The 24698-nt window shown below is 46.6% G+C and overlaps 1 protein-coding gene across 2 annotated transcripts in view; it reads left to right on the top strand.

Annotated features, from left to right (window-relative positions):
- CCDC178 (coiled-coil domain containing 178) overlaps positions 1-24698 on the top strand; it is a 3486252-nt gene that overhangs the window by 582035 nt on the left and 2879519 nt on the right. For both annotated transcript variants that reach the window (XM_069620987.1, XM_069620986.1), the window contains exon 5: positions 20562-20596. In XM_069620987.1, the coding sequence (XP_069477088.1) occupies positions 20562-20596 (35 nt within the window). The remainder of the gene's footprint in view (positions 1-20561; positions 20597-24698) is intronic.

Raw genomic sequence — 24698 nt, 5'->3', positions numbered from 1 at the left:
TATCCAAGAGGGCAATAGGGCGGTAGTTAGCAGGATTGTCCCTATTGCCCTTCTTGAAAATAGGCACAATAACTGTAGCTTTCCATGAGCTCGGAATTGCCTTATATACTGATATTACTTTGAATAGTTCCACAATGAAGTCGGCCCAAAGCTCCATTTTTTCTTTTATCATTATATTCGTTAGTCCAACGGGACCTGCTGCACGAGAGTTCTTTAACTGTTTTATGAGTGCGATGATATTGACTCTGGATTCACACACGTCCCAAGGATCTGCTGACATCATATGCTCTATTTTGACTTGTGCTGATGTATCGTCAAAGACTTTCCTGAAATGATTTTCCCAGGTTAGCATGGAGATACCGTTTGCCAGACTTCAGTCTTGGCTATGATTTTTGTTTAAGATCTTCCAAATGTCTTTGGATTTACGTTGGCTGATAAGACTGAGCATTGAGGGGGCGTGGCTATCGGGCCATGGAATAGGACGTGCTGCGTGAGGAGCTCCTGATGATCCGATTTTAATTTCGCCAAAGTTACCCGTTGAAACTGCAACGAGCGCCTAGAACTTTGGGGATCAGGCGTCGGAAGCCGCACGCCAAGTGAAGTTCATTGGAGAAGTTCATAGTCCCAGGGAATCGCAAGATATACATGTTTTTGTTGGTATGGCTGTGTGGCTGCTTCGGCACCAAGATGGCGGCTAACAAAGGAGAGGCCCTCGAGGAGAAACGAAACTGATTCCCCGGAACTGCAGGACATGGCTGCGAAAGTTGCCTGGAGGAACAGTACAATAGGGAAATATGGCAGAGTGTTCGAACTAGCACCATGAGAGCGCTAATGAAACCTCGACAATCTGACTGCAGGAGGAGATAACATTGGATGCTTGGGCGACACGGCCTATGGAATTTGAACGAGGAGAGTGAGGCCATAGCCCACCCGTAAGACAATTCGAAGTGCCATCTCGAATGTGAGTCAGGAGACCTGGGAGCCAGACCATTGTCGGGCCAAGGACAGTGCAACAGCTGCACTAAGGTGGAGTCGTACAGGAGTGGAGGGCAGCGCCATGTCGGCGAAAGGGTTGAGAGCAAAGACTAAGCAACCCACGATGGAGGCTTTCACGAAAACGCAGCGGACCCCCTCAACATCGGTGCAGAGCATGGTTGTGACCCCTGCGGAAGACGCCCCCGAAAGGGACAAGCACCAGATCCTGGAGGCTATAACGGGACTAAGTGTGCTAAATGGGACTTGGCAATGGCGGACCTACGCACATCTCTAGAGAATAAGATTGATGCTGTGGGTACGGAACTCACCCTGCTACGTCAAGATGTCAGGGCGCTTGCAGAAAGGACCAGTGGTCTGGAAAGTGGGGTGAAGATAAATACTGATGTTAGCACGAGCAATGCGAAAGAGATTCATGTCTTAAAACAACAGGTCGCCAACTTGGAAAATCATGTGGAAGAGGCGGAAGGAAGGGCGAGGAGGAACATCATTTGCGTGGTTGGCCTTCCGGAGGGGGAAGAAGGCCAAGACCCCACAAACTATGTGGAAAACATGATCCTGCAAGGGATCGGAGCGGGGAATCGTTTGCAGGGATTTACGGTGGAGAGGGCGCACCCCGCCCTAATGAGGAAACCCCGGCCGGAGGCCCCGCCAAGACCGATCATCGCGAGAATCCTGAATTACAGGGACAGAGAAAAGATCCTCGAATATTTTCGTAAGGGCGGCACGATAGAGAGAGCATCCACCAACATCACAGCATACCCGGACTATACGATACTGGTGCAAAGGCAGAGGTATAGTTACGTCGCTGTCAAAAGAAGGCTGAGGGCGGCGGGAGTCAAATATATGCTGCTGTATCCGGCACGATTGAAGGTGCTACACAAGAACAAAGCGCTATTTTTTGATACCCCGGAGGATGTTGTCACATGGCTGGACCTGCAGGGCTGCCCGGAACAAGAAGCGGATCGTGATCAGCAGGATCATACCGAATGAAGATTTTGTAATACGGACATTGTGAGGGTGAGCGGGAGGAGGACCCTGATTGTACAGAGAAACTGTAACTGGCTGAACTTTGAACATAATCTGAGCCTGGTGCTCGACTTGGACTGGAATATAGTAAGTGTAACTGTAATTGGTAACTGTTTGGCATCTGTATGCGTAATGTTTTTTGAAAGGAGCAACAAAATGTGGACGACCTACCCCAATAGATTATTAGTTTCAGCGGCCATTAGGGCGGCTTTACCCTACTGAGCCCTGGGTAGAAGCTTGTGCTAGGCAGGGCTAGATGTGGGGGTGCCTGAGATCCAGGAATGGAGCTGGGCGATGGTTGGGGAGGGTATTGTTGGGGGAGGGGTGGGTGGGAAGAAGGTGGGGGGACGGGAAGTTGAGTGTGTGTGTGGTTTTGGGGAGTTTCAGTTTTGTTTCAAGCCTATTTGAAGGAATCAGCATGTTGTACTTGTGGTGCATGAAGGGGAGGAATTGGCGGAGTATCAAGAGGGTGCTTACTAACGACCTATGGGGGACCTCAGGATAATAACGTGGAACGTCAGGGGCCTTAACAGTTATCTGAAAAGAAACAAAATCATGATGTATCTAAAAAGGCAGAAAATAGATATCGCACTACGACAGGAGACGTACTTGACGCGAGAGAAGTTGGACCTGGTTAAGAGAAAGTGGAGAGGGACTGTAGTGGGCTCGCCATACTCTGCATACGCCCGGGGTGTGTTAATCTGGGTGGCACTGCATGTCCCGTTCAAATCGACACAAGAGGTAGTTGAAACTGATGGAAGGATGGCTATATTGCGAGGGCTGGTGTAGAGCAGGGAGGTACGCATAGTAAATACGTCTGCCCCCAACCAAAACACAGCAGCATACTTTAGAGCCCTGTGTACCAATCTTAGTATGTGTATAGGGAGCGCGGTGATCTGGGGTAGGGACTTTAATTGTGTGTTGGATCCTGTGGTGGACAGATCTGATGGCGGGGTGGGTAAGCCTGGCCCAGCGGCGAGAGCGTTGCAGACACTGCTAACTGATTTTGGCTTTACAGATGCGTGGAGGATGAAACATCCCACTGAGAGGCAATATTCGCACTATTCAACCCCGCATCAACTGCACACTAGGCTCGATTACGGCTTTTCTACAGCAGATGCGATGTCTGAGATTACCCAAATCGAATATAAGGCTAGGATCCTCTCGGATCACTCGCCCCTGATCCTCGGATGGCAAAATTGCCCCCCCCCCCCCGAGGGCGAAGATCTCTACATGGCACCTCCGAGCGGAGGCGCTTAAAGATAGGGTCTATAGATAAGATATAAGGGAAGAGATTACTAATTTCTTTGAGGAGAATACTGGGAGTGTTGATTCCGCGGGCACGTTATGGGAAGCTTTTAAAGTGGTGATGCGGGGGGCGGCCATTGCTAAGTCAAGAGGGTTACAGGGTGGGCTCTTGGCTGACCTGCAGAGGACGGAAACTGAGCTAGAAACAGCATTGAAGAGCGGGACGTAGACACAGAGCTGGTACTCCAACTACAGCAACAATGTGCAAGGCATTGGGAAAGACTCTGCAATCTCAATTATAGGAAATATGTTGAGAGGCAGCACGCGGGGGGAGATGAGACAAGCTGCCTTTTGGCCTGGCTATACAAAAGCGAGACACCTAGGCCTCCGATTAGGACCATCATTAGGGGGAACGGGGATGAGGTGACCACGCAAGAGGGGGTTAACAAAGAATTTGTGGAATATTACAGAGTGCTGTACGGAGATGATGAGATGGGTGGCCAACGCAAGATAATTGAAACGTTAGAAGACATAGGGCTGCCCAAGATAAGTAAAGAAGACAGGGAGGAGTTAGATGAGCCAATCACGTTGGAGGAGTTAGAAGAGGTTGTGAAGCAGTTGCCTAACTGTAAGACCCCGGGAGCAGATGGGTTCCCCAGCGAATTCTATAAAGTATACAGAGAGGAAATCCTTCCCCCAATGCTAGACATGCTTAATGAAGCGTTTGAGATAGGACGGTTGCCTGAGTCACTCAGAGAGGCGATCATAATACCGCTGCCCAAGCCCAATAAGCCAGAGCATAGATGTGGTTCCTACAGGCCTTTGTCGATGCTAAATCAGGACAGCAAGATTCTCACGGCTGTCCTAGTGAATCGATTGCAGAAAGTGATTGGTAGACTCATACATCCTGATCAAACGGGTTATGTCCCGAACAGGGACATAACACACAACCATAGGCGACTTCACCGGGTGGTCGAATGGGGTAGTAAGAACGAGGGTGAGATGGCGATAGTGTCTCTAGATGCAGTTAAAGCTTTTGATTCGGTCAAGTGGTCATGGCTATTGGCTGCTTTGGAAGGGTATGGAATGGGGCCGGGCTACATCGGGTGGGCTAGGATGTTATATAGTGAGCCACTTGCCAGGGTCCGAACTGGAGCGGTGATATCCGAGAGATGGCAACTTGGTAGAGGCACCAGACAAGGGTGCCCCTGGTCCCCGATGCTTTACATCTTAGCCCTGGAGCCTCTGGAAATATGCCTTAGGGCACAGTATGATGGGATAGGCATTGAGGTAGGAGGGGAACGACACTTGATATCCTTGTACGCAGATGATTTGTTACTGTACTTGCAATACCCAGAAGAAAATCTCTTATACATACTTGAAGTGATGGAAAGGTATGCAGAGTTGTCGGGCATATCGGTGAACCCCCAAAAGTCTGTCATATTCCCGCTAGGTGGCTATAAGGGGACCCCTGTAGATAGACTACCGGTGCTACAGGTACCATGGGCAACTAGCTCTTTTCGTTACTTGGGCGTAGAGGTATATCACACGGTGGAAGAAGAACACAGACATAACACGGAAGTAGCCGTCAAGAAAATTAGGAACAGCATGCAGTTCTGGGCAAGATTGCCCTTGGCGATGATGGGGCGGGGGGCTATGCTTAAGATGGTAGTTCTGCCCAGGCTCCTGCATTACTTTAGTAATATCCCATTCATAATACCTAAGCAGTTTTTCAGTAAATTGAACAGCATGTGTAGGGATTTCCTGTGGCATGGTACCCGAAATAGAGTGGCGTTTTGGAAACTGCAGAACTTTTATGAAAAAGGAGGTATTAGACTGCCTCATTTTGAGGCTTATTATTTAGCAGGACAGTTACAATATGTGGCTAAGTGGCTTTCTGATGAAGTGACTCCCTGAGCACAGGGTGCTTGGACAGGACTGCGCCCCGTTTTATTTGAAAGAGATGATTTGGCTGTCTGAAACCGAAATGAGGGGACGTCCTGCGATGTTGAGGGTTGGATGGAAAATCTGGCGTAGGGCTTGTCGTTTGATGGAAGTCCCATGCCCGTGCCTCCCGCAGATACCGCTGGTTGCCTTGACAGGAGGGGATAATCAACTGAGGGTGATTGTTAGAACCTACTGGAAATCGGTGGGGCTGGCAACGCTAGGCGATGTTTGGCAAGAGGGATCCATTAAGGAGTTCATAGAACTCAACGAAGAGGCGGGGCTACACACGGCCCAATATGTCACGTACATTAGGTTGGTGCGGATGATTAAGAACACCTGGCCCGAGACAGTTTTGATAGAAGAACCAGATGCAGTTTTGGGAGCAATATACGATATATCCGAAGGAGGGCATGAGATCTCGAGACTGTATGAGATGGTGATGGCTAAGGCGGGGAAAGATTTGACACATCTGAGACTGGACTGGGAGGCAGAAGTGGGGGCCCCGATAGAGGATGGGGTGTGGGAGCGTGCCCTGGGCTACCACAAGAAAGTGTCTAGAAATGCCAGATTAAAACAAATACAGCTGTATGTAACGCACAGGGCATACATGACCCCTTTGAGGATATCTAAGTTCCGAAACGCTGGAAGACAAGTGTGTCCTAAATGTAACCTGGAGAACGCTGACATGACACATATGTTTTGGTTGTGCCCGATCATTAGGTGTTTTTGGGGAGAAGTGGCGCAGAAACTGGCTGATAAAGGGGTTACTCTTGTCACAGATACGGCCTGGGTGGATGTATGGTGGAACGACTTGCAGAAATGGGCGGAGGCTGAAACGGTGGCATGGCAAGAAGCGAGTAGCTGGGCTGATGAGGGGGAGGCGGCACCCTTTTGGCTTGGAAAACGCTAATAGCAGAATTGTTTGGAGTAATATCAGATCCAACTGACTCCGAAGAGAACGAAACCCAGCAGCATGTGCCAAACATTGAATGAGATTGACAAATAGGCTCACTGGGGGAGGGAGGGGTAGTGGGAGCAGTGATTAAGATAACTTGATGTGTAGTGGAACTATTATGATTATGCTGCTTGTTTGGTTTTTGTTGTTTTGTTTGCATAAAATTAATAAAAGAAATTAAAAAAAAAAAAAGACTGAGCATTGATTCTGCACGTTCTTGGTCTCTAATTATTTTAAAGGATTTTAGGCAATTTTGATATTTCATTTTGCATCTATTGATGGCCTCTTTTTTATCGACAATTGTGCTATATTTCCTTTTTATTTGTCTGATATTCTTGTGCATTTGTTTCTTTCACTGGTTGACCTGGGCGCTGAACACATATTTTTTGTTGTTGTTGCTGAGACTTTTAGATCCAAATTGTGTCAGTAGAGGTGCATAATTTATTTTTTCGGTGATGGTTGTTACATCATCTTTTAGACGATTGCTCAGCTGACAGATGTGGTGGTCTTTAATTCGAAGACGGTTCAAACCCTCATTCACCTCCACTGGACAGCTATATTGATGCAATGTTGGTAACCGTTCCAGTACGCATGTTAATTCTACTAAGCTGTGATCGCTAACAAGTGTTTTGATTATAGACATACTTTCTACTTTCGGCCAGAAAGATGAGGAAATCCAGATATAACCTAATGTTTTTTTACTTTTGTCTCGTTGCCAGGTGGGTCTTGGGGGAATATCCCCTCGGAATGTTACCATTGACCATCTCGCAATTCCTTGCTTTTGTCTCCTCTTGTGGATATCGCACCGGTTTGTGATGTCTTTCTAGGCGATACCTCAAACCATGAGAAGTTAAAGTCCCCACATATTAGAATTCTTATGTCATGGCAAGAAGTAGTCATGGATCAATGATTGCCGTCACTGTTTTGATGAAACTTGCTGATGAAATCATTGCCGGATTCCAATAAAGGTTAATGACTAATAGTTGTGGAGAATGTTCCTTCGAAGTCGGTCTTAACTGAAGTAGTGAACCTTGTACAAAAATATTCTGAATGAATGTTTGTACTAGCTCCAAGCCATAAGCGTTATTTACCATTGTGATCAAGCCGGAAAAAGGTCTTCCCCGATGATTTTTCCCTGCTTTATTTAGAATAATGGTGTAACCACCTTTTACCGGTGTCTCTCGCAGCCACGTCTCTTGGAGACAAATAATTAATTTGTTTGATAGCGGCATAGGAAAGTCATTAAACAAGTGGTGGAAACCTCTGGTATTCCAGGATAGTATCCCACATGTCTCTGTACCCAGATCTGATGATGGTTATGCCCGTGAGACTTTGTGAGAAACCACTCGTCTTGCAATTTCATCTGAGTCTTTCTGAGTACATTTTGTTGAAGACCTAGACGCTCTTACGAAGAAGTGACTCCTCTGTTCATCACGTCGGTATTGATTCGATGTATTTGACTCATTAGTTTTGGAAGAGTGTATTGGACTTCAAAGCCATAGGATAGTAGCTCGTCCCTTGCCTCTAGGAGGGTTTTTTCCACTGCCATTGATCTGATATGTAAAAGCACCTCGTCAGCCGACTTTTCAGAGATCTATTCAACAATCAATATGTCTTCTGTAGTAATGGTGCGTAATGATGGAATGTTATTGTGATGCTGGAAATGCATCGGAGGGACAGGGCCTCCGTATCCTTGTCCTTTTTCTGTGCTTATCGTGTGTTCTGTTGTGTTTTCCGCGCAGAAGTCCCTGCGGGACTCCTGGCGGTGCAGCTCTCTCTTTTGGTTTGGTGAACAGACCCATGGGATACCCTTATGGCACCCATGGGTAGGGGTGCAACCCTGTGCCCCTAGTGTATGTTTTTGGGCACCCGTGGGTGGCCCACAGAGCCGGGTATGGGCTGGTGGCAGCTACATGCTGAATTCGACAGGTGCGCTGGGTATCCGCCATTTTGGGGTACCCCGGCCCTGCCATTGGAATCAGTTGATTCCTGATAGGAAACAAGATGGCCCCGGTGGCCTCTTGCTTTCTATCGCCTGATACCTTGTTTTCCCAAAGTCCTGGGAAGCCCTGACTCTGTCCCTTCCCCCTGACTGGCTGTTGGGTGGAAGTTCCGTATATGGTGTTGTTGTGAAGGCCCAGCTAGACTTACTGGAGCCTTCCTGCTGACTGTATGTTGTGGGTACCGCCTGTGGGTGGGACCTGGGTGAATGGGGAGTGTGACCAATATGCACTCCGTGTTGTGGCTGTCTGGTTTCTGCCATGAGAGACAAAGACTGAGACAGCCCTGCCCGAAACTGGACTGAATGCAGTATGTAGAGTTGAATGGCTGAGTACTTGTCTCAATCCACATTCCTTGTTGTGAGTGTCTGAGCGGGAGAAGAGTGGCCTGAATGCCCTGCGTGCCTGATTGGCTGACCGACTGCATGAATGCCCTTCTGTACGATTGGCTGCTGAGTGTGTGCCAGCAGTGTGGATGAGAGACCAAATAGTATATCTGGGGACCTCTCACCACTGGAAATTGTTCAGAAGCTGAAGTCCACTACGACGAGTAACTGGAGTAACTGACGCTTGACCTTGAGGCCCTGCTGGAGGAGAAGGATTGCCGTGGCTCTCCTTCACGATCTAAAGGCTGCTGTGTCTCCAAGGACTGACCCAGAGAGGACCTGGTAAGGCGCCCTCTTCCCGAGCTACGAGGGACCATCGTGCACCGCTGACCTTTGCCAACGCTCCCTGGTAGACAGACCTACGACAGGCTGCCGACCCGATACGGGGACTGCTGAGGAATCCCAAAGCGAAGCACCCGGACTGTTGTCCGCCACTGTCGACGACCGCTGTCGCCGACCGGAGCCGCCGTGCTCCCGTTTGCCTAAGAACTTCAACTTGATCAACGGACGCTCTCGTCTGCATCGCCGTGCCGTCTCCTGTGGGAGAAGGCCTGACCGTCGACGCGCCGAGGAGTATCCACCGGTGGGTTTCCTGCCACCCAAAGACCGCAGAGACGCCGACGACTCGACGCCCTTGCTGGGCCACAGTTCTTCCTCATCTCTTTGCGGTCCAGAACTATCGTCACCGAGGTGCCCCGCACGCCTCTTCCTTGCAGGACGCCAACGCTCTGTCGTCGACGAGCACCGCTCGGATCAAAGCCTGCTGCCTCACCGACGTCGTTCTACCCGGTTCACGGTCGGACGTTCGGCGCCCCGTGTCTCCCGCTTGAAAGGGGCGACACTCAAGAAGGGCCGCCGATTCCCCGACACCGAACCCCGAGTCCGCGACGCCTCTCGACGATCCGTGGCTCCTGCCTTAAAGGGAGTCACTCCAGAAGGATCGGTCGACGCCTCGCCGACGAACTCTACTCCACCAGGTACATTGGGGGGGTAGAACATTGTGGGAGAGAACGAGACTCTTGAACAATATATGGACTGGGCTTGTTTTATATATCGTTATTTTACAGGTTGCCCAGGTGGGGGGATCTCCACTCAGAGCTGTGTCCAGTAGCGAGGACCAGTCGTCTGCCTATTGTTTCATCCGTCTGCTTCCTCTCTTCTCTCTATTGCTGGTTTCATTGCTATTGATCCGTGTGGCATTTCCACTGCCTTGTTGAATGCACTCTAATCGAATATTAGTGGTACCACTTTAGAATTGTAGATATTTACCATTGTTGATTTTCCGGAGCACAAAGTGCGTTATTGTGATAAGTGTACATAACCTTTGAATATTAATTATATAAAGACTGTGTTTTCAGTAATACAGTGTGTGGACATTCCTTTGTGGGGGCTTGGGGATACACTGTACTTAAGAACCAGCCCGCATCACCTCCTGAGAAGCTAGGCCTTGATTGCTCGACCAGCGTTACCATATCAGAGAATCTTGGCTGGGGTCCTCTGTGCGTTTCCTCGGCCATATAGAGAGCGGAAGTACAGACCCCCCCACCTCGTCCTGACAGTTATGAAGTAATTTCATCACATTTCTTCTATTTAAATTTACATCGCTGTCGTCAGGGAACAGATCTTCCACCCTGATTTTCCAAGCTTGCTGTACTGACTCAGTCTGATGTTTTTCATAGACCTTGGTTTTCATTGATTGCTGTTTATTCAGCTGCGCGGCAGTCATTGTAGGGTTAAAATTTTGGGACGATTTACAGCCTCTCTTTGTAGGTGTAGTCTGGAGCCTAGCATTAGGCTGTTTAGGTATAGGGCCCTTTATGGGCTGAACTGGGCGTAACATGGTGACTTTTCTTGTATCTAGCAGCTTCTTGCTTATTTGTTCAGCCAAGCTTTCTCTGGTTATGGACTCCTTCCTGCTTTGTGGCCTGGCTTCGCTCCTTGTTTCTCCATGCGAAGTGGTTGAGTCTGCAGAATCGATGGAATATGTTGATAGATCACATAGATCCACAGAAGCCTCATCGTATTCTGTTTGTTGAGAATCAGAGTCTATTCTTGCCCGCTTATTTGGATTTTGTTTCTGATTTAAAGGTGACTTTCCTTCATTGGGCTGACTCTGGGGTTCTCTCCGATGTACAATAACTGAATTGTCTGACGGATGGCCTCGTGGTGCGCGTTCAAATAGGCTAAGCTTTTGAGGAGTCGATAGATTCCTGACAAATGTTTGACATTAGTTGAGCGTTTTTTGATTGAATTGTTCGCTGGTTTGTTTAAGTCAGATCTAGGTTTCTTTTTAGGTCAACTTTGCTGTCGTTACACTACATGCAGGGAAATTCTTTGCCGCATCTGTGAATATATCAAAAGTCGTCTTTTTCCCAGTTGCAAGAGTAACAGATGCAGCTGGTGCCAAACTAGAGGCCTCAGGCACTGTGTTGGTTCGATTGCAACATTATTGGCATGTGTGGTATCCGATGCAGCTTGGACCATGCCAGATGACTCAGGCACTTGTGTTGGTTCATTGGGAATAATGTTCTTTGTAATAACCCCGCAATTGTTTTTATCTGGGGAAAGCAAGGGGGCTGTGGGGACACTCCTTGAGTCTCTCATCAAATCCGGGACTCATTGGAGTGATTCGCTTTCCGAAGCGCCAATAGAGCTTTCAGACTGGGTAATCTTCAATGGAAATTGCGCTGGTTCTGGCACATGTTGAGCGATTTTCAATGGAACACTGTTCTTGCTGCCAGCAACCTCTCCACTTTGTTGCCCATAAGTCTGTTCCCTATTGGACTGGATTTTGTGTCTCAACCATTTCATGCATTCTAATGTGGCAGCCATGCGAGTAGAGTTATCTGCATGGGTGCTTGTCATTAGATCGCCAAGGCAATATTGCCATTGTGATGAAATCTCCGACTATCTTTCCAGTCTTTGTATAAGGACGCCATTCAGGTGCTCCATCGTGTCCACTTTTGTGATTAAATTGTTGATTTGGGCTCCTTGATCTTTTATGGACTCATTTAAACTTTCATACAATTTCACAAAAGGAATAAGGGCTAAAGAGGTGGCTGCTAAAATATTGTTGTGGATTTGAATACCTGCAGCCACTGACAGGTTAGTTTTGTTCAGTTGTTCCTGTGCTGACTTTGCAGATACTGAAGGCAACACTGTTTTGTGCAATTGTTCGTCCGAAGGTTCCTGTCTCATATCATGTTGAGGCATAATCGCATCTTCTATTGCACTCTTATACGTGTGTTTTGGTCTTGCAGCCTCAGAGACATAGGAAAAATTGTCACCAAAAGAAGAAGTGCTCTGATTTACTGGGCTGTGCTGAGATGAAATCAGTGATGCAGCCAACGGCATTGCGGGAAATCCGAACTTGACCCGACATGGCGTTTCAACTGTAATGCGTCCACTCAATGCTGTTTTTGAAGGTTTATCGCTAGGTGTGTCCTCAAAACTTTGTATAAGCTTTTCTTTGATGGATTGAAAGTCTGCTGTTAGCATCTCAGTCAGACATGCCTCGCATCCTGCAAGGTCAAAGGCTCTTGATGAATTTCCAGATGGCGTTTTCGTCTTTTTTCCTATTTGTATCTGTTGATGCTGGCGCACTGCAATGGTTGTAGATTTTTGCAGCGTTCACGTCCCGTGTGCTCTTCCACTGCTGCCCACATTTGTATTTGAAAGAGGGCGTGACAGGTTAGACTTATCAAGTCTCTCTCAAGACAATCGCTTGCTGTCACTGGAGTAGCCTGTTGTTGCCACATTTTTTTGTGCTGTGCACCCAGTTGATGGAAGGATGTCGACGCTGCACCAGGCTGCAGACCTTCATTTATTAATTGGGTTATTCACGTCCTGCACGGTCTCATTGGGGGCACGAATACAAGGTTAGTCTCATTCGAGTTATCAGCCGACAGACACTTGAATCTGCAGTAGCTCCATGTCTGTTACATCGAATGGAGACTGAAACGAAGAGGTATTCACCTAAATCAGATTTGTCTCCTGATTCGTCTCTGGGTCCGTTATCGGTGGAACTGTTGAAAGGGTTAAAGTCTGTGCTTGTATGTTTTCACGTTTTGTGCAATATACAGACGATGCCGTGGTATCTAAGGCATCAGAGCCTTCGTACACTCGAGCATTTTTGCCATAGGCAGCACAATTTGTTACGGCTTCTGATAAAGGAGTCGAGCACGATAAACATGGCAATATGAATTTTGGTCGCCGACAAGTGCCCAAAACAGGATTTGTTCCAAAGCATGCAAGCAGCTTTTTTTCTTCAATGAAAGTCTTAGTCAGGGTGAATAAAGTGAACACATTGTGTCGTCACTGGGAGCACTTGTTCAGATCGTATAGCATGAGATTGGGGTAGCTGAGATAGTAAGATAGATGATTGAGATCTTACCTCGGCGTCTTCACTGCTCGCTGCAGCTGTGTCGGAGTTGAGGCTGGTCGGCAGCACTTGAGAGTGGGAGCCTAGCCGTTCGGACTCAAGCCTGGTTTTCTGTTTCAGCCATGTTTGTGGGATCATCGTGTGGTTGTTGCTACTTCCCCTCGATTAATGCCCCACGGTCGCACATCAGTTACTCACCCAAAAAAAGGAAAAAAGGGTTTTTTTTTTTACCATTGGGCCGTGTGTCTAAGGTGGACAGGGGTAGACTGGACTCTCCGCGGGACTCTGTGCGGCGCTCCGCGCACGCGTACACCTCTTAAGGTGGAGTCACCCAGAGGGAGAGAGAGCAGTTAAAGTAACAGTTGTCCAAAAAACCAGCGCATAAGACGTCGCTGCAGCTCCTCACTCGTACAAGGTCTGGGGTAGACTGGACTCTCCTCGGGACTCCTCGCGGCGCTCCACGCACGCGTCCACCTTTTAAGGTGGAGTCACCCAGAGGGAGAGAGCTCAGTTAAAGTTACAGTTGTCCAAAAAACCAGCGCATAAGACGTTGCTGCCGCTCCTCACTCGTACAAGGTCTGGGGTAGACTGGACTCTCCTCGGGACTCCTCGCGGCGCTCCACGCACGCGTCCACCTTTTAAGGTGGAGTCACCCAGAGGGAGAGAGCTCAGTTAAAGTTACAGTTGTCCAAAAAACCAGCGCATAAGACGTTGCTGCCGCTCCTCACTCGTACAAGGTCTGGGGTAGACTGGACTCTCCTCGGGACTCCACTTTTCCACTTTTTGTTGAACCATTTTTTTTTCTGAAAAGACTTCCCATCACATTTTTGTACAGAGGGAGGCAAGCATAGGTTTAGACATGCAGGCTTTTATTTTGGACTATTAGACAACAATGGTCATTAGAAACATCCGTTCAGTGAACTACCCCTTTAGAGTTAGGGCCAGTCAGGCATTACACCAACCCAGGAACCTTAGTAAATAAAGGTTTTCAAACAAACCCTTTTGAGTCTGTGTCTCTCTTGATAACATACCTGTCTCACACCTCCCAAGTCAATATCTATTGTTTCCTCCCTCTCTACTAATGACTTTGCTTACTACTTTCCATCTAAAATGTGTAATCTTTGTGATATTCTTATTGTTCTCCTGTTTCTCCCTCCCATACCCTCCTTCTGTTCAACATGTCTCCCCACCCCTTCAGCTCACAACTGCTCTACCCTACCTCTCCAAACAAATTAGCAACCATCTTGTGCTCCTATCGGCCTGCTTGCTCCTCAAACCATTAAAGACTTAGGGCCTCATTACATGGTAGGCGGTAACCATGGCGCTATTAGCGCCATGGCTGCCACCGGTATTTTACTGTGTCCGCCTTGGTGGATGGCGGAATTACCGCCCTACTCCAAGGTAATCAGGGGCGGTAATTCCCCATTCACCAAGGCTCTTCCCCATTCCCATTTTTGCCCCCATAGGGCATAATGGGAATGGGGAAGGTGCTAATTACGGTACCGCAAATTGTGGTAACGTAAATAGGGTGCCGCAAAGGGACTCTGAGGTCCCTTTGCGGCACCCTACTTTAACTGCTGGTAAAACCAGCTGTTAGTCGGGTCCCGCAAAGGGAACTCGTAGTAAGGCGGTAGGGGTTTACTGGTACCGGTGCCCTTACCGGTACCGGTAAACCCCTACCGCCTACCGTGTAATGAGGCCCTTAGTCTCATTCACCTCCCTTATCTCTCAGAACTCTTTACCCTCTCCCTCCGCTGCACTCTTACTTGCCTCCTCCAAATCTGCAACTCTCCTACCCTCTCTCCTCTGATCCAAACGTCCCAGCTGCTGCCCCCATTTTCCTACCTTTGCCATTTTTCAGAGGTCCTTGAGTGAGTAGTCTTCAACCGGATCACTGAGTACCTTGAGGATAATTATGACTGAGTTTACTGAATTAGGTCATTTTGATATCACTCACCTTCTCACCTCTGCAAAAACTTTGGGTTACCCTCTGGACCTCATACCTCCAAAACTAGAGCAGGAGATAAGCTCAGCCTTTGTGGGTAGCATCTTATCGATCTTTAATACTTCATTATCCTCTGGGGTTGTTCCCTTGATCTGGAAATGCGCAGCCATTAAGGCTCTTTTTTGAAGAAACCCTCATTGGATCCTTCTGAGCTGTCAAACTACTGTCCTCTTTCCCAACTACCCTTCCTCTATAAACAAATGGAAAGGGTGATTGCAAAATAGCATGCAAGCAGGAAGTCTGTTAAGCATTAGACCTATGTGTAGTACAAGAATTCTTGCTTTATCAGTCATGGATCATCTCAGGATTAAGACCGATAAGAACGAGGGGACTTAATCCTGTTGGACCAGTCGGCGTGCCTTTGATTCCTTAGACCATCAGAATCGTTTGGAAAGGGTGCGCAATATGGGGATCCAAGGTAATGTATGGAACTGGATGAAATCCTTCCTACGTGACCACTCCCAGCACGTTCAGCTTGCCCATTTTTCTCATCTTTTCTGTTGGACTGTTGAATCCATCAGGGATCTGCGTTATCCCCTTTCTGTTCAACTTGTACCTTCAACCATTAATGAAAGTCCTTCAACATGTTGAGGTGACATATTTTAACTATGCAGATGATACCCAGATCCTGGTTGATCTTGAAGAAAATTAGGAGCACTTATCAGGTAAGATCAAGACCCGTCTTGTATTAGTTAAGGCTTGGATGGATAGGAACTTCTTGAAAATTGATCCAGACAAGACTGAAATTCTGATCATAAACAAAATACCTAGCATGTGGACCCCAGCTTACTGACCTAATTCTTTTGGACACTGCCCTAGCCCAAGGTCGTAGGTTAAGAATCTGCATTATTATCGATAAGAACTTAACACTGAACGCACAAGTCAGAGCGATTACAAAATCCTGCTATTTTATAATCCGGAAACTAAAGAAACTGTTTCCTACCTGTAATGCCAAGGTATCCGAACGCCTGGACTGCATTAATGCTATTTGCCTGGGTTTACCAGACAATGCTATTTCCATGCTTCAAAAAGCACAAGTGGGCGGAGACTATGATTGTGTTAATACGTATTCCACCTAAAAAGAATATGCCAATTATGGGCATGCCAGGGAATGTCTGTCACTTTATCTCCAGAGGTTTCCCTGTGCTAGGGGAAGAACTACCTAATATGCGATTTAGGCCCAATCAGATTCCGACTCTCGAGAGGACACAGCATTGGGGCAATAATGACATGCTTGGGTACGGTCGTCTGGAGTTTGGGTGTTGATTTTTGTGGGGAGGAAAACTCGAATGAGACATTGAAGCATTTAGTGCTTACTTGTCCCTATTTTGAGCCTATACGCAGTGAGAACTTCAAAGATAAGTTTGATAAAAACTCAGAGCTCTCACTGAACCTCTTTTGGAGTAGATGAATGTCGGGGGCTAATATTTCCCTGATTTTGTCACTTAATGCATTTTTAGAATGCGTTATAAAAGATCTGGAAAAATGTATTTGGCCTTCTGATAACATCTAATGGAGGTTGGTGGCTGTTTCGTGATGTGTGGCCTGTTGGATATAAGACTGTTTGCTTGGTTTTTAATTTTTGATGAATTTTAAGGCTAATCTTGATGCACTTGTACTTCATTGTGAGTTGTTTTATTGATTTTATATGTATTGTATGTGGTTATGTATAGCTTATGTGATCTTTTCTATATGTTGTGTAGGGTTTTCTGTAAACTAAAGACGCAACAATAAAAAAAGAAAAAGAAAAGTACAAAACACAGCGGAAAGGCTTTTTACAAAGTGCAAGAAGCATCAGTACACCTCCCCAGTGATTTGGTTCTTACACTGGCTGACAGTGAAAAACGGAATCTTTTTTTTAAGTTTGTGCGTGGTCGTCAAATATTTGCAATACCCTGTGGCAACTCCTCTTGTAATAAAGTTTAACACCTATGCAAGGGTGCACTCCTCTGGACGACGGTCAGATAGAAGACTGATGATGCCATTCTATAGGAAAGAAAGGTCAGGTGGTCGTTTATTCCTGGGTCAGGCCATTAGACTTTGGAATTCCTTCTCTCCCAATGGACAGAGAGATCCTAACCTATCTTTAGGAAAAGATTGAAAATCCAGATCTGTAAGCTATAATGAAGTTGTCTTTTCAAGATTACAGTACCTTGGTTGCCATTACCATCCAACTTAACTTTGAAAAGCACTTAGATGCCTTTTGGGTGATTGTAGCGCTTTATAAAACCACGCTATAACATATTGGCCTTGGAGATCAATTTCAATCTGACCTCTGTAGTAGACACCCCCATCAAGACTGCACTCATGCATGTCTCTAACTTTCTCGCTCCAAATTCTCTTCTATACTCGTCCTTTTGGACCCCTCTGTCACTTTCAACACTGTCAACCACTACTTCCCCTCAATCTTCAGGACCCTGGGTTATGCAAATCTACACTCGCCTGGATTGTTTCCTAGAAAAGTTCTTCCTTTAAAATCTCCTGGAACTGGCAAATCCACTCTTTTGCTGCACCCCCCAAGGATCAGTCCTTGGATCTCTACTCTTCATTCATTCTCTATTCCTCTGCCCTAGGAAGACTTATCTTGTCGCCTTTCTCCATCACCTCTTTGCTGATGACACTCAAATGTTGTTCTTTCGCTCTTTCCCTTCAGCCATGTGAAACGGATTACCAATTGTTGAACAGCAATCTGTCAATGAATTAATCTCTGGTGCCTCATGCTGAACTCTTCAAAACGGAAGTCCCCGATCTCCCAATTTCCAACTCCGACACTTTCCTATCTCCTTCCTGCCTGAACTCCTTGCTCCTGCGCCCCAGGCTTGCGACCTTGTGGACCTCTTTGATAGTGACCTCTGAATGCAATGATTCATCCTCAGCTGCTCATATTAACTTTCTCAACATTCACAAAATTCATCCACATCTTACTCACCACTCTACAAGAACTCTAATCTCCATCCATGTGCTAAGCAAACTTGACTACTGCTTGTGTCTCCTCCTTCCTCCTTCTAAACAGAGTCCTCAACTCTGCTTCCTGCATTCTCTACAACATATTCACATTGCTTCCCCTCTTCCCGCCCCTAACACCATGCAGATTTGCTCTCTCTGCACAAACGCTGCCCTTTGAATTTTCTTCTAGTTTACAAAGCTGTCAATTGATTTACTCCTTAATACCTGTCTGATTGTATCCCTGTCTAATCACCATCTTGGTCCCTCCACTCCTCCTCTGCACTCATCCTCACTGTCCTATCCCTCCCCATGCCTCCTTTCGATTCGGCTCTTTCTCCCTGCTACCAAACTCCACAGCCAATCACAAAGTCAACACAACTGTGGATCTTTTCAAAGCTCAGCTTAAACTTAACCTACATGCCAAAGAAAGAGCCCCCTCTGCCCTCCCACCCGTCTGACACCCCCACTCACTTCAGCACCGCAGAATAATGTATTTTTGTATATTTGTACAGCTTTTTTCTTTAATTTGGGGCACTTGTCCCTAGCATTACCTCTGTAAGTCACCTGTTGCTTATATTTGTTGTTTCGTTTCTCCCTGGCCTATGCCGCACTTTCTTCCTGCTAACCTAAACTTAAACTAGCTCAACATTTGTTCTCATCTTTGTGCTATTTGTGATGAATCCAGGGAATTCATACTTTCTCCTCTAGGAGAGCCACCCCCTTTGGGACCAGGGAGGTGAGCCCACGACGTGAAACAAGCCCGAAGGGACAGGCAAAGCAGGATGTCATCGGGAGTGACCTTAAGGGACAAGGCATCCCCAAGCAGAGATGCTTCCATACCTGCCTGTTATGTTGACTCCCAAATGTTTGCAAACTATATGGCAGTTGAATTGTGTCATAATATGCAGAGCCCTTTAAAGTGGATTTGCTAGTTTTCTGAACTTGGTCTGTCGATGCCCTTACCTGAAACCCAGGACCAATGGTGTTCTCTCTCTCGTTCCAGAAAGGAACTGAAAAGGCTCTGGCCCATGTAGAAACTGAGAGCACCAGCAGGACCGTCTGCATCGGAGCACAGAGGAGGGACTTTATCCCTTACACTGGAGGCAGGGCCACTTTGTAGGCATGGTGGGCAGAGAGCCCTCGGATCACTGCTGAGCCCAGGAAGAAGGTGGAGAGTTTAGAGCTACCTGACCACAGGAGCAACCAAACACTGCCAAAGTCCCGTCCACAGCAGACAGGAGGAACCAAGGAGGAAGATCTGACCATGAAGACGAAAGAGCCGTGGTGCTGCTGCACCTGGAGAAGCTCCCTCTCCCAACATGCACGGCTGCAGGAACACAGGTACACGGCCGGAGAGAGGAAGTGGGAGGAGGACAGAGGGGCACAGACAGAGCCTGTGAGGGATTGATATTGAGAGTAGCCCATGAGGGGATAAGACTGAGAATAGCCTGCAAAGAACACATTAAGAATATCCTGTGAGGGGGCAAGACCAGAAGAAGTCCAGCAGGAGCTGACATTGGCAACACCGCATGAGGGGTGGACATTGAGAATATCCTGCGAGGGAGTGAAACCAAACACAGGAAGCAACGAGCGGCTGACATTGAGAACATCCTTTAAGGGGGTGAATGCAAGCCAGAAATCCAAAGATCTGAGAGGCCAGTAAGCCCATGAGGGGCTGAGACGGAAAGTACCTCCCGAGGGGGTGTAAGAAAATACAGCAACCAGTGGCCTGATCTCCCAGATAACTCAGCTTGGGCTAAGAAAGACAATGACATTATCCAATTGGACCAATGGGTGTCGAGTAATGCAACATCCCGAGTACAAACCACTTCTCAGTGAAAAGGAACTTTTTAAACTATTAAGACAATTGGCATGGAGGGTCCCGAGTAACATTCTCCAGGACAAAGAGTAGACTCAGAAGACCCATTGTTGAACTTTGTCATTAGGACAGGGTCTGATCGAGAGAGTGAGACCAAAGACAGAAGTGGGAAGGGGTCAGAAAGCAGCCACCCGAAGCAAGAGTATAGTGAAAAAACGAACTCAGGACAAGTTACATTAGTTTTAGTGGTAGGGTGATCATAGGATAGAATAGGTTTTGAACAGAGGACAGACTTTATGTGAGACATCTTGAGTTCCCATTTGTGTTTTTCTTAGAAGCTACAGAATCTTTATCTTTGATATAGGGCTTGTTGAGGTTTTCATTTCTTTAGTAAACACCCCTGATACATGTCTTCTTGTCTGTGTCCTATGTCCCACTTAACACATATTGTGCCTGTGCCTCCATATATTGTTAAATGTAGTGTACAGTAGAACTCGTAGCGTTCATATTTTTCAGCAGGAATTTCCTCTCTTGAAACATTTGTAATAGTTTTTGTGGCACTGGCATATAAAACTACATCCCAGTTAAACTTCCTTTTCTGCTATTTCTGAAAGTTAATCCTGTGTTTTTATGTAAAAAAAAATCACCAGAATAGGAGCCTGCATTTTAAGAAGTACTAAATCTATTGACTTGCTTATTTTATGTCTTTTGTTCAAACATGTGACCTTGACCGTGACATTCTGATTTTGTTGGATCAGTATTTATATCTAGGTATACTTTGACATTATTTCTTTACTTTTCATGTACATTTTGAATCTAATGTTTTAATAAAAAAATTTTTTTTTTTTTTAGTATGAACAAATGCCGAAAGAAGAGAATAGTTCCTGGTAAGAATACATTTTTAACATGTTATTTTTATCTGTCAAAGTGTTTGCCTCAATGTCAATTAGATAGTCCTGATGATAAAATGGTGAAGATTTGTATCGTTCCAGTACAAAAATATCTATTGAATTCTATTACTAATAACGTATTTATAGATGGAGTGATTTGCAGACATATTTTTAAATGAGTAATATATTAATGTTTACAGAAATATCAGCAAAGATATAATGAAAACAGAGTTTCATTAATTGGAACATTCAGACAATTCACATATACTGGGGCCAATTCATAAATAATTCTACTTACAGGCGTAAAGGGCAGTAGGCGCAAATTGAATCTGTGGTCACCCTCAACTTTTACATGTGTGATGATTCACAATGAATGACAAATGCACCACATTCAATTTGTGCCTTCTTAACTTTTCATCCTCGTATGGACCTGGTTTTGAAAAAGATACAGGAATAAGCCCCAGAAAGTCAAAAGTATCAAAGGGTGGCGAAAAGTAAAATAAAACCTCCCTAACATGTTTTCCTGAAAGTGGTATCAAAGTTTGGGGAAAGGGTCACACTTCGAGGAGCAATGTAAATTAAAATTAAACTTATTACTGCAGATTTATCTGTGTCCCAAACTGCTACATAAGCATGTTTCTTTGTTCTCTTTTTTTTAAACCAGGTTGCACTATGGTGCATTGCTTATTTACATTGCACATTGTGAAGAGGCCCCATATATAAAGCCGTTGGGGCAGGCTCACAAGGCTCTGGGACTTCAGAGGCACTGCCCAATCGACGAGGAAAGCTAAACAAGTGAGGCCTAGCCTCACAACTATCCTGTTTGTGTTCCATGACACTCAGCGACCAGAAGCCAATTAGCTTAGACAGATAACATAACATGCCCCAGGGTCTGTCTACCCTAACCAATTTGTTACACCAGGCTTGGCTCCATAACCGTCCACACCAAGGTTAAGGACACTGGTGGGGGATGTTCAACCTTCTTGCAGGCCAGATTTCGATAGCAGCAGTAGAAATGTTGGAAGCATAGAGAGGACAAAGCAACACAGTCAAGCAGTTCTAGATCCTGTTTGCGTAGGAGAATTGGTCACCGGAGTTATTGGATCATGGTACACTGTCGAGCTCGTGAATGGCCTGCACAGAGAGAGGTCACAGTGAATTTACTGGTAGAGGTTTGTACTGGTGGAGGTGAGGATTGTGCAGATTGTATGTCTGTTCTGTTGGACTCTAAAAGCTCAATGTATGCCCATGGTCCATGGCCTTGGAGTTAATCAGGCAATTAGGAAACAGGGAGGGGGACACTTGATATTTCTGAAAGGGATGAGAAAGAAAGGCAACCACACATGGCAGAGAGGCAGGTCAAAGAGGGCCAGACCAATCTGGAATCCACAGGGAGCAAGAGAAAAATCCATTCAATGCCATACTTTACTAGGCCCATTAGGACAGGCTATAGAGTTTAAAAAGTGACAAGTGAAGCCCAAGAGTGAAGAAGTTCAGATGGCTGAACAGAGCAGTTCAACCATAGGAGAAGTGGAAGTGCATGTAAATTGGCAGAGCTTTCTAGGCCAGGTGGGAGAATACATTTTTGTAGCGCATATGTAGGGTTCAGGGTGAAGCCCCTTGATGGAATACAAACCGGAGGACTGGATGTGGCATGGGAGGGGGGCAGGCATATATCGTTCATGTACTTTCGGCATTAAATCTACTTTTTCGAATGGATTGTGTCCTCCCACGTGTTCCTCATCTTGTGATATTTCGTTATTACCAGCTTTGGAATTTTTTTCCGGCAGAGGGCGCTGTGCTCGAGGTCGTGGTGTCTATTGTCCCTCGACGGGCTCCGTACCGTGTCGACATCACTGTTGGTATAAATAGCTCGAGCCAGCCCCGTTCGCTTCAGTTCCATTTTTCTGATTGCTTCGCTCTCGAGAACGGCGCGCTTCAAGATTTTCTGTCAGAAAATGTCATCATCATCTACTGCTTCTACACCCAAGACTAGGTTTAAGAAGTGTATCGACTGCGCTTCGAAGATGTCAATCACCGATCCTCACTGCATCTGTCTTTGGGGCCTGGGTTCAGATCATCGAACCGGCGACTGTGGCTCCTGTCAGTCGATGACGGTTAAGGCCCTCCGAGGGAGGAAAGGTAAACTAGCGGTTGGGCGGGAGGCTTCACAGGCCACCTCGAAGGCCTCGTCGAAAAGACATAAAAATTCATCTGATTCAAAAGATTCGGAACGTCACAAAAAACACTCTGAGATCCCGTAGTAGATCGAGGCGATCTTCATCTTCTAAAAGAGTCAAGTGTTTCACCGACACTTCATAAAAAACAAAAGTTGTTGAAAACATCTGCAACTTCGTCGATGCCATCGGCGCCGACAGCTTCGATAGCTTTGATATCGCCTTTGTCGAAGACTTCATCGGGGTCGTTGAAGATTCCTTCGACACCCTCGAAGAATCCTTCCATTCCTTCGACGAAAACTCAGGAGGAAAAGAGGAGATTTACACCATTACCAAAATCAGACTTTAAGTCTATGTCTTTGATTTTTGAAGAAACTGGCTCTGAGGATGAGGAAATCTCTCCTTTTGGAGTGCAATATGGCACTAGACAAGTTCCAGAGGAACTTATAGACCCAGAATCTAAAATGAGACCTGTGCGAGACTCTGCATTCTGCTAGTGGGATTGACACGTCACCTGAATTCGTTTTCAAGACCTGACCCTGTAGAACATGTAGATTCAGGGTACAGGTGTTTAATGAACAGAGTGGTAGAATATATGGGCTGGGGTAGAGCCTCACCCACTTTTGAACAGGACGATATGACAGACATAATTGTTCGGGGCCCCCAGAAGGATCCAGTTATCCCCTTCCATAGGGTGCTTCAGAGAACAGTGGAAAAGAACTGGGAAACCCCTGACAACATTGCTGCAGTAAACAGCAATATTCCTAAGAAGTATAGAACTTCTACTTCTGATCCCGAGTATCTGAATAGACATCCCACTCCAGAAAGTCTGGTTATTGAGGCTGCAACTACTTCGAGACAAACTGCATATCCAACCATACCTCCGGGTAGGGAGGATAAGAAGGTTGATGCTTGGGCCCGTAAAGTTTTTATAGTATGGCCTTAAAGTCAACCAATGTCACCTGTACCCTAGCCAGGTCACACATACCCTGTGGGAATGCATTTCGTCGGCGGCTGAACATATTCCGGAAGGCGAGGAAAGGGCAGGCTTCGTGAATATTGTCAAAGACGGGAAGGAGGCGATGTTAGGCGATCCTCAGCACATCAGGCCTCCCCACATCAGAACACTGCTCACATTCCCCAAACATCTCCACCCCAGCTTCGAGGCTCAAGGGATTCGGTGAACCCACAGAACCGAAAACACCGTACCTTCTTTGGTGTACGGGCTCGTTTACAACCTTTCCTGCATTGGCAACTGCCTTGGAGGATGTATCGCAGAAGGGACGGCGTTACGTCATCACGTCGGTCACGTGATACAGTGTGGCGTTCCTCACGTGATCTTGGTGGACGTCACATGGCCCAGAGACGTCACATGACCCAGGGGCACACAGTATAAAGATCTGAGAGGCAGGACGATCATTGCTTCTCAGCTGGCTTCGGACCCTGTTTGGCGTTATTACTTGCTCCTTGCTACCTCGACCACGGAACTCTATCTTGGACTCTCTTGGACATCCCTTGTACCTTTGCTTGGAACTGTTTACCTGTTGCCGGATTATTGGACTGCATATCGACTTGTCTTTGGATCATCCCTGAATATCTTGCGGTACTTCTACGCCCAAGTCAAGCCCTATCTTACAGGTGGCCTACCTGTATCCACGCTTACCTGCGGTTCTACCACTCCAGGGACCGCTGGATCTTTTTGAGCCTCGAACCTCCCTACTAGGTTACCTGGGTCTCCCTTACACCAGATAGGTAAGACACTTTAGATTCTTTTGTTTACCTGCCTGTATTGTGATTGCCTGGTGCTTAACCTCATTCCTTCTTGACAGCAGCATCGGTGTTCCAGAGGCTCCGTGGATCTGGGAAGACATCTCTCACCTGTGGCCTCAAGGGTCGCACAGCGGGTTTCTATTTTGTTCCCC

The sequence above is a fragment of the Ambystoma mexicanum genome, chromosome 5q, assembly GCF_040938575.1.
Source record: "Ambystoma mexicanum isolate Mex_15411 chromosome 5q, UKY_AmexF1_1, whole genome shotgun sequence".
NCBI lineage: Eukaryota > Metazoa > Chordata > Amphibia > Caudata > Ambystomatidae > Ambystoma > Ambystoma mexicanum.
The sequence above is the reverse complement of the archived record's forward strand: the minus strand, read 5'-3'. Positions and strand labels throughout refer to the sequence as shown.